At 34.8% G+C, this 11,138-nt stretch overlaps 1 protein-coding gene across 1 annotated transcript; it reads right to left on the bottom strand.

Annotated features, from left to right (window-relative positions):
• LOC135686416 (uncharacterized) lies at window positions 1–10,710 on the bottom strand. Its single transcript, XM_065202641.2, has 4 exons — window positions 10,024–10,710; window positions 5,326–5,408; window positions 4,836–4,961; window positions 1–2,662 (listed from the first exon to the last, which is right to left on the bottom strand). Exons 1-4 carry the CDS (start codon window positions 10,595–10,597, stop codon window positions 2,552–2,554), a joined length of 894 nt encoding a protein of 297 aa, XP_065058713.2. The 5' UTR covers window positions 10,598–10,710; the 3' UTR covers window positions 1–2,551.
• Window positions 10,711–11,138: the final 428 nt, after the last annotated feature.

Raw genomic sequence — 11,138 nt, 5'->3', positions numbered from 1 at the left:
TACTTCTAAACTTGAATTTAATCTTTCTACACATTATCGACATACATTCCCGTTTTTAAAAGACAAATATTTCTATCTTTACAAACAGCTTGAATAATGTAAGCAAATTAATTACCAAATCTAGAGTTAGTCCCATTGCAGCTGATTTATTATAAAATGATGTCTATGGCCCGGTTCACACAGTTACACAGCAAATCTGTCACGGTTCGCTCTTCTATTTACGCAAGCACTGTGGGATCGAGACGATTTTGATCTGCTATCCAGATCAGTTCTGATCCTGCTACGAAAGCGAACGAATTTTGTACCTGGACGGTGTAAACCGGGTTATTCTAACAACTCCGATGCAAAATCTCTAGGAAATGGACGCATTAGACCCCGTTTACATTGTCCCGTGCAAGTTTGGAACCTTGACAAGACAAAACCGTCGCGGTTATGAAAGCGAACAAACTTTGTACTGTCGTGGTCCCGCTTTTGAATGGGACAGTGTAAACGGAGTCCGAAATGCAACCAGCTCATTATCCGATAATTGTACTTTTGTCTAGTAAATTGTCCGTTTTCATACTATTTCGGAATTTGTAGCACAAAGGCTTATTAGATTTAATTATGCCACATAATACAGTAAGTACCGCATTTTGGAACCACCTTTTTAAACTGAGGCCTCAGAAAGTTTCTTATCAACAGAGACTTTCTATCATCAGGGTCTAGGTTTCTTCTTATCAATAATTACTTTAAAGTCAAATCAAGCCAAGCTGTATGACAGAACCGTCCTTGGACGTGTATCAAATATTACTGCTAGAAGTGTATTATACATAATCTACAGTATAATTTACATAACAATTACAGTATAGTTACATAACACTGCAACTATCCTAGAGCATAAACAGAAAATATCTAAACACGACTGTTCTTACTTGAATATAAGGAATATTTCGATTTCAGGCCCAAAGTTGTTTCTTATAAATTAGGCCCCTTTTGAAGAAAGTGAGGCCTGTTTCTTATACAAGTAGGTTGCTAATATGCGGGTACTTACTGCAACTATCGGTCAAAAACTGCTAGTCTAATTCAATAATTATGTCCTTGTGTAGTAAGCATGCTTGCAGTTAAAACAAAAGTCTGGCTTGAAAAGGGACATGATTATCTAACATTTGCGATTATGCATGGCTGAATTGTGGAAATTGAAAGCTTATTGCCTTTTTTGTCGAATAAATGAAACAGTAATGGAAAATAATTCTTAATTTTGTCCATCAACGAGCTTTCAATGTGATAATCACAAACCATACTGGGAAAAATCTGTCTGGTGTACCACATGGTTCGATAACATGCCCAATCTAAAGTGACTGTTTGTTTCAAAACATCATTACATGACGTTGTAATATTTTGCTTAAAATCTAGTTGAATAAATGTTTTGAAAACATAAGCATTTACAATGTCCACGGCAGTTACTTTAAAGAATAAGCATTTGCAGTTATTCTAACATAACAAAGACGAAATGTTATTGTTAAATATATTAAATGAATATTGAAGTTTGCTTTGTCACATGTTCGGATTGACTGGTCAATATACGCTTACAACGCTAATGCCGCAATCGATTTTCACAGGGGCTTCATAAAACTATCAATGAAATGTTTCCTTATGAAAGTGTTGAAACTCTTCACTCATTGCCTTTGACGTTGGAAAATAGAGAATTTGTGAAAGTATTAATTTAAACGTAAAAAGAAGGACTTATATCATTAGTAACCTGACGAGAAATCGCACCATATCAACATTTACTGAAACTGCAGTATTTTTCTCGAGCTTTACTCGTAAAATTATGTCAATTTCACTGCTACTCTTTCACGTACAATTTCTTAAAAGCCTATTCTGTGTGCCATCTGACGATTGTGCCAGTCTGACCAGGCAAAGGGGAAAGTGTCCCATTACAATTGTACAGATAGGCTGAATAAATGCACTTTTCTTCTATATACACCAAAAAAGGTTCGCCTCATTGCTATCTCATTTCAAAATACGATATTACTTCATAATTTTTTCTGCAAGTTCTCAGTCTCTTCCTTTAGACTGAGTAACCAAAAATAACAATTTATCACACTGACGATTACTTTAAATACAGAATATTTATTAATCATCGCATGCCAATTTTTGATACAAGGAAATTTTTGGAGAATACATTTTTCAACTATTACCAAATTACTATTATCATTTACATCCAATTTCTACCGATTTATGGAGCCTTATTCATGGATGTAAATAGCCTTAGAATCTAGCCAAAGGTATCTTTTTACAACGTTTCAGGGTGCTTTGTACATTTGAACCAAAGATTATTGCAATTTATGTTTATCATTAAAACATTAAACAAAACCTTCTTTTGGTCTTTTAGTAGCCAAAAATTGTTTATCAAGAAATTGTTTTTAAATCAAGACATTTTTGTCAATTCGCAATTTGCATTTCTAGTTTGATTTACATAATTCTGTTTGCTTTGCACATTTCTATCTGATAATAAACTAGTTTCTAATTATAGATATAAATAAGCTTTAAGAAGTAACAATATACGATTTTATACGCAGCCTATCTTTATTGGGTCCTGTTTCAATCGTTTGCTCTTGCCTGTAGATTTTCTGTTTCTCTTTTGGATAACATTTTTCTTCATTGCTAGAGGTCTGTTTACCTGAAAAATAACTCAAAGGTGTAAAAATAGTGTTGAATTTGGGCTGTTTCGCAGAATTCAATATGAAATAGGTGATTTAGATTTTTAGGTAAAGATTATGAAGAAGGAATAACCATGATACTTTTGAAAAAAACAGGATATGTGGGTGGATTAAAGTGACAAGCTTCAAAACTGGACAAGGAAGGCCAACAGTGAGCTGCCATCAAGGAGGTGCTCCTATCTTTTTATTATGAACTGAAATAGCACGAAGTTTAGTGATAAATCAGCTTTTAAAGACTGAAAAGATCCGAAATTGTATAATTTCTAATAAAATATCAAGGTGATTATACAATAGTATATGTTTTTGGGATAAAGCATTATCATCGAATCTTTTATCAACAAATAATTGAAAGTAAAATATACCATGTTGAAGCGAAAGCAGAACATTTAACGAGCTTTCAACTAAATGATTTTTTGAGGATATATTAGTTCTTAATAAAAGTTAGGGTGACATTAATTTGATGTAGATTATATATTCAGGATCTTTTAGCATTACATCTTTTTATCTAAATTATCACTAAAGCTTGGTTCGTCGATGATTGCTGCTTATCGAAGTAAAACGTTTATGACAGCTGATCTAAAATTACTTCACGGATAATAGTTATGTGTTGGTAAAAAGATGGTGCATATTGGGTCCGACCGAAGGAATCTTATCACAAACCGCAAAAATAAGCAAGAGAATTAGCTGACAACGACGCACTTACTTAAAGCATGCACTAACTTTAAATTGGCATTCTATTAGCAGATGTCATGTAAAACTTGTTGTTCATTTAATATCAATTTGCTAATGTCCTTTGAATTTCACCATAGTTTTCACCAAAGAAAGTGCTGCATTCATTACAGTGCTTTGTATTCATTCTCAGAAACCTAATGCCTTGGGGTTGGATACACTATTGACGTAGCAAGCATGCAGGTTCGAAGAACAGGCTGGTGGACTGTATGGAATACAAATTTAGCAATAATAGCCTATTGATGTATTCATGCTTGAATATTTGCTAATTTTGATGTCATGCCATTCTGTTGCTTAACAATACACTCTAGAATAGTTTATTACAGGTAACGAATGTGTCTGGTAACACATTAGCAAGCTTTCGGGTATCAGGGTGCTCGTATTTGAAGCTTGATTATAAATGTACGCTCTCACACTAAACACATGTTTAGGGGGTAGCAAGATACTGTCATTGTTTCTGTCTTAAAGTTCAAAATCGGGCAGGTTATGTCGCCTGATAAGAATCAAACTATGAATGCGGTTGGTACTTAAATTGAGAGTAGACCTTCGCAAATTGAACAGTTGCCTGTAAAACACGCCTTTCCACTTAACATTTAGCAATGATATCTTGAAACTAATCTTAACTGTAGCTGACAGGATTCTTGATTGATTTAGCAAAACTTTTTAATAAAAGATAAAAATTGATATATCTAATAGATGTACAATAACTTATCGGATCATAAATTGGCGAGTCTATAAGAGTTATCTCGAGCCTGGCAAGGACCAAGCCTAGTACAGTACAAACGAGCAAGATTTCCATTGAAAAAAGTCCAGTGTAGGTCAATTATTCAATGTGTGTTCTGTTGACCCTTAAGTGAAAAAGCCCACAGGCTCTTTAATGATAATTAAATCACACAGAAGAGATACGTGGCTGTCATCACAACAAAGAGACACACCTGCTAGTTTAAAAGAGCACTGAAAACCAATGAAGATTGATGTCAACCAGTCTGGAACTAAACTGTTTATGCTGTTAATATTTTGATAAACGCTATTTTCAATTTGCCCGATAACCGATTGAAGGCTTTGAAAGGATTTTAGCTACCACCAACATTTCACGTCCCTTACCCCTCGACAATTTTCATCTTCCGTCAACCTAACACTAACTAGACCCTGAGACTTAATTTTTAAGTGGTTTGCTTTTCCACAACGCCCGGGGATAAATGGTAAGCAATAGAGAACTGATCTCCTGAGCAGTTTATGGGTTTCACCCTGTCGCTCTTATTTTCTAGTTGCCAATCTAAAAGTTGTTGCAGCTGGACTACTATTTTTACCAAAGGAATATAACAAGTACAAAAACGTTGCCACTTTGTTCTGAAGCGGAAGTTTGTTGGTCATTTAATTGCTATAGGAAGACATCAAACTCACCTTATGCAGTTTATAGTACAAGCCGCATGAATTGCAGACTGGCTTGCCCTCAGTATCGCGTCTCCATAATGTTGTTTCAGTTGTCTTGCAATTTGAGCAAAAATTTCCAGATTTCTTTGTTCTTGACTAAAAGGAATATTTATCAATCACACACAAAAAGAACAACGTAAGCTTTGAGAGGTATTACAAAAATATGTTATGATTGAAACCAATTTATCAGTAATCTTGCTTTTGCTTACAAAAAATGTAGAAATTTTTGTAGCACATGTAGATTATCAAATTTACTGCATAAATACTTTTGACTTAGGCTGGTTTGAGCCATAAATTATCACAGTAATTGGCACTATCATCTATTACACGGAAAAAGAATCTTCGAGTCGAATAAACCACTTTCCTTTCAAGAAGTTTTTTTTTGGTTTCGTATGGTTTTGTTTATTTCATCTTCAAAAGAAGCAGAACGAACAAACAGTCTTGCAGTACTACACAATACCTCTGGTTTGATGTCATTAGTGTACCCAAAATGATGTGAACCATAGTAGGCGGGTAGAGACTTGTACTCTTCATGTCCAAATGCTGTAGAAGATGACAAGATATCGATATAAAAATTTGAGACCTTATTGGATTTACAAGGGAAACGGTAGATTCTAATTGTGCCATCCATTTGTGTGCTTCACAAACATGCCAATGGCGTTGGATCCTAGATATTGTAAGAAAAGCCGTACAGTATAACCATTTCATTGGTTCCCCTGCAACAATGTTTTCGCAAAGATGAGCAAGGAAAATTTCCCCTTACTTCTACGTTCATAATTCATTACGCGCATGATTAACGGGAAAAAAGTACTATTAAAGAATGTCTTTTTACAATGTAGAGAGCCTTGAAGAAAGCTAAAAACAAGATTAGCGAGTTAAATACATCACAAAAGGACACAGTTTCAAAAGAGTAGCGCCTAAGCTCTTAATAACACAGACAGTGACAATGAAGACACCCTTTTTCTTATTGGGTCAGAGAGAAACATTCTCAAAAAACAGTGCTAAACAGAAGTAGCACGTGGTAGTGCGGAACATTCAAGATTTTTAGGGCTAATAGCACATGGATTTGGAGACGATGTACGATAGAAATAAAGCCTTAATAGCGAATCATTATGCCAATTGACAGATCTGGTTCCAAACAATGGAACACATGAATAAAAATGAACTGGTCACCCGCTTGCAATTATCTATAAGAAGAATATGTAATTGGAAAAAATAATCGATCATGGTTTGAAAACATGTTTTTTTCAAATCAATATTGAAAATGAATTTTGGCTTATGATTTGATACTAGGCCAGAGTATTAGAGCAGTTTGTACTCTTTAAGTATTTCAATGTATTTAAGTTAACACTTCAATGGTGTGTCAATTAAAAGACGATAAATAATATGATAAATACTAATTGGTTTCTGCTCATTCAAAAAGTTAAATCCGAAGAAAATGAGCAAATGAAGTTATGCAGCAAATGAATGCTATTTTTAATGAAGATGCATTCAAGCAATTTGAAAATATTACAACATAAAGACAAGCTGATAAGAGTTCTTTCTCTAGCAATCATGCCACATAAACAGATGAGTTGGCACAAATGGAGTTTTTGCATAAGTTCTTACTGCTTGTAAAATGTAACTAAACTTGAAATCTTAATTTCATTGACAATGGTTTGATTAGACGATTAAAATATCAAATTACATTGTCAGCCAAAATCGTCGAATCTTACTAAAATCTGATTTATTGAAGATAATCTTAGGTTTATCTGCCTTTTATTCTGATTTGAACTACTGCAAAATAAAGTTTTTGAAAAGTGTCATATCACCAAGCTTTGAGGTATAGGGAAAAATGATTAACTGCTTAGTATAAATAGAGGATGCTTGAATGCCAAGCCACAACTGGCACACCTGCTGTCATTTTCTATTCCTACCCGCTTCGTTGCCATTTTAACCTAACAAATGTTAAAATCATTGCAACGTGCATTTGAGTATAAATTTTCAAGTTGGGGACATTCTTCTTCAAAAGCTTTTTAATCATATTAGCGAAACGTCTGCTACTCTGTCATAAATTATCCTATTTTTTCTTCTTGTTTTATATAGGCAAAAAATCCTAAAACAACTCGTTATCCATACAAGTCAGTTGAGTAAAGGAGATGAAATTCTTGCTCAATTTTATGACGAAGCAATCGAAAGCTATAAAAAGATCCTGGTTTAAATTATCTTGAAATTCTAAAAAAGGAGCTTTGTACAGTGAGTGTTGTCAAATTTAAACTTAAAAAATAACGAAGATTACTAATTAATGAATAAAATACATACAATGCAGTGAGTTGAAAAAACAGTTCTCGATTTAGAATTTCAATAAGCTAGCTAATAGAATCAGTGAATCAACTTTTCTTAATTCACAATTTTTCATGTAATCATTAGAAAAAACATTAAACCAAGTTCTTTGCATTAACACAAGATTAAATTGAAGACTCTCCAATATTGAAAGTTTCAAACTCGAGTATTCTCATAACAAAATTTGTAACTTTTGTTCTTTATTGTTTAATTTTCTTTGCAAGAGCTGAACTCGTTACTTTGCCAATTCATTTTCCATCTTAACTTTGTTGTTTCACACTTAAAGCTTGACTTTAGGTTCCTAGTTACAGAAAAACCACGCGAAATAGAAGTAATTGATTTTATTCTATAACCTTTAAGACAATGGTATAGATTAATCTTGCTTTTAAGTTATCCACTTATTCAAAAAGGCAATAAGCTGTTCATCATATCTTAATATGTCTAGAGAAATCTATGACAAGCTTGTGGGAATGAATACAATAAACTGTTGGACTTTCTGCCAGCAATTCAATTTCAATTAACAAGACTTTTTGTTGAACAAATATTATGGCTGATTTCCAATTTGTTATTCATGTGCTCTTTTCATAAGCTTATGATAAATCAAAACGTAACCAGGCTAGAATGCAAATATTACCGTTGAAAAGAATTTTTTCAAAATTTATCCTTTTTATTTTGGAACTTTGTCAAATGCTTCGAGCTCTCAGCGCTTCAATTAGAAATTCAGCGCCATGGCTTGTCAGAGAATCTAAACGTTCAAGAGTAGGATTCAGCGTTGAGTTCACTGAAGCACCGTCAGTGTAGATAAATGTTTAATAGTAGCTGCAAGAATAAATAGCCATTTCATACTCTACACGAAGCAGTGACAAACTGCTTCATGCTTGTTGCCATTGCAGACGTTAAGATATAACTAGAGCCAGAACAGGAAACAGCAGGCGAAAAATTTGACAAGTAACCGTAGCTGAAACGACCCTCTTTAAATGTAAAACAAACTTCTGTGTGACCTTGGTAGATCGTTGATTGACTATGTTACATTAGATCAAAGAAAGCTATGTTAATAAAAAAATAAATCTTTCCTTCAAAAGACTCTTTCAAAACTTTGTCAGAACATTATCAGTATTTGATTCCCGCCAATCAGCAATAGATAAGTGTAAATTTTGGTCATTTTACTCTTTTCGGCTGATCGTTTTTAAAGGGGCAAGCATTTGCAATACTGTTGCCAATAACTAAAGAATGCCCGATTGCTAATGATGACGTTGTAAAATCATTATTGTAACTTCATGGCAATCACATGATTTCTTAAAAAATGAAAGGGACGCCATGATTGCTAAATATTAGGGTTTGAACAACTGACATAACAAATACTGATATTCTCATAGTTCTCTTTGAGATCTGAAATTTAGCAACAGAAGGCAACAGTTGGATGTAAAAATCTTAAAGTGCGAAATTGCGAGAATTTTGATTGACTCTAAATGAAAGAAAGTAAACGAAGATCGACTAAAATGTTCGTATACGCAATAGGCATTTCCGTAAAGGCGAAAAACCTTCACCAAAGCAAGGGACCAAGAACCTTTTTCTGCTGAATTTGTTTTTCTTTTAAAATTTGAAAAGGACCTCAAAAATACAGATGTTCAATTCTTAGAACACAAACATCTTACAATTATCTTTAATCAACAGATGTCAGCACCGTTTAAAAAGAAACAGACTGGGTTTCGAAACCAAACCGTGGGTAAAGGGATAAACGAGATAGGCTACAATATTTGCATTGTTTGATTACAATATTTAAAATTAAAATAGGAATTGATAACTTTTCTGTGCACCATGACACCCGTATGTATCGCATCGATTTTAAATAGTTATTCTTGCTCGCTTTGTTTTGGGTTCCTTTACTGAACCGATCAATATGGGTTCCTCCTGTGCGCAAATGTGTCCATTTTTGCGCACACGCTCTCTTTACGTAGTAAATCAGTCAAATGAATTTGAAAGAACAATTATCGATCTCATACCGCTTGGAAATTTAATCAACTTGACTTCTACAAAATCTAGAGAAGTAAATCTGTGTATCAGCATAAATATTTGCAAGGATTGCAAGAACTGCCTGCGACTTTTGCTAACAGCATCAAGCTAGATAATTCGTAGTTTGTTGCATTATTCACTTGTTTCCAGGGTCAATATCAAACAACAAGAACTCGATCGCTAATTGATTTGTAAGCAAAAACCACAAAGAATCGGGTATTAAAGTATTCAGATTTGCATTGCATGTTTTATTATCTCACGAAGAGACATACAGCAGTGAATAAAAAAGGACAAGTGAAGAACAATTTTGTACGTCACTTTTAAGCGTCTCTACTTTTTACCTTTAGATGTTTAACGATATAGCTTTACAGATCATGTTGAAACATACACTTCTACTTCTACTAAGACCTTCGAATTCCTTTACGATCTCACTTTTTATTGCAATTTTGAAAAACATGTATATATAAGAGCTTTTGTGCTTGAAAAATAACATAGACTTAGGATCAGTCCGAACAAAATACATTTATCATTCAATAGAGAGATTTGTAATGAGTGGTTTCAGGTTGGTAGACATTTGTGAAAGAGTTTGGTCGTCTGTTAAAGATTTATCTCATCCAAAGCTGTCGAGCACGACAATGTAACAAAACAAAGTTCGAGTAAGGATTTAATTACAGCAGATTTAGGTCTTGTTATCAACCCATTTGATCTCTAATTTTTGGTGGCTGCTGTTTAAAAGAAAACGCAGATTCGTGCGAGCCAAAAAACTTAGAAGGCTGGGAATGATTAATCAGTCAAAGAGTTGATAAGATTGCCGTGTACTCACAGTATGGCATTCCTTTCATGAAGCTTAGCTCCCATTCTCTCTTGGCATCCAAAGGTAAGTCGGAGTAGGCAGTGTTGACACGGTACGGGGACGTATACTGACTTTGAAGTACATCATCTACGGCCCTGGAATTTCTGTGGAATGAGTTGTTCAAGTTTGAATGTGGGTACATACTGGAGGAAGCTACTGATGTCATTGGGAATCCGGCTTTAGAAGGTGATAGTCGCTGGTCTAATCCATGGTATGAAGGGACATCGGTTGCTCTTGACGCTAAGTAAGCCTCTGCGCTGTAACTGTATGGATACCACGAGCTTCCCGAGTGGGTTCCGTGGCTTAGCATCTCGAGATTGGAATTCGATGATGTAGTCGTTGAGTAGCGATGTACGCAGTGGTTTGGTAAACTCTGGCTGCAGTAAAAACGACTGTGGTCTGTCTGCCAACCCGGTAGCTGCAAAGCGCCTGTTTCTACTAAATTTTCTTTTTTTGTGTAATCAGCAGATGCTAGTTGACTCTGACTTTGATGTTGAGCAGCAGGCGAGAAAAATCGTCGTTCGAAAACAGGAACGACTTCCATATTTAAATAGCTGCAAATATATACCTACACTGATTCTATTGGCATCAAACTGTATTGCAAAGCTTATTCAGTATGTGTGTGACTGCACTTGAAATTTGCACTCTTTATCAGCAGATCACCTGAATGGTTGGTCCTTTGTCACCGGCTGATGGTCGCTCAAGCATATGGACGGCCCTGGTTGCTGCAAGATGTTTAGCGTATGTGATCGTTTTCACAATCTTTCACCTTAAGAGAAGACCATCCAAATATGATCGTCGCTAGGAGCTCTGTGATTGGCTGCTTTCAAAACGATACACTCATGTAGCTCGTGTTTTGTTTTAATGTTAAATTGAACGAGTATAAAAGATTGTTAAGGACAGACTTCACCTTTGCATTGAATATGCTATTCGTATTGTCATGGCTTTCTAAAATGTTACCCGTACCAATTCACGTACATGGAGCCTTGCTTCCCGCAACAGACGCAAGATAAAACGTCGGTGAATCGAAGACAATGAAAACAGGGGGTATAGAAAATCAAACGAAAACTCACTCGGGAACTCTG

The sequence above is a fragment of the Rhopilema esculentum genome, chromosome 6 (genome assembly GCF_057945365.1).
Source record: "Rhopilema esculentum isolate cy_ngs chromosome 6, ASM5794536v1, whole genome shotgun sequence".
Classification (NCBI taxonomy): domain Eukaryota; kingdom Metazoa; phylum Cnidaria; class Scyphozoa; order Rhizostomeae; family Rhizostomatidae; genus Rhopilema; species Rhopilema esculentum.
Note: the sequence above shows the minus strand (reverse complement) of the source record. Positions and strands in the feature narration are given on the sequence as shown.

Bases quoted from the DNA above. Each gene is read 5' to 3' on its own strand.
- LOC135686416 (XM_065202641.2), bottom strand. From the start codon at position 10,597: ATGGAAGTCGTTCCTGTTTTCGAACGACGATTTTTCTCGCCTGCTGCT. The intron at 4,962-5,325 runs GTATTGTGTAGT...TATTCCTTTTAG, and splicing joins CTAATGACATCAAACCAGAG to TCAAGAACAAAGAAATCTGG. The intron at 2,663-4,835 runs GTGAGTTTGATG...GTTATTTTTCAG, and splicing joins TGTACTATAAACTGCATAAG to GTAAACAGACCTCTAGCAAT.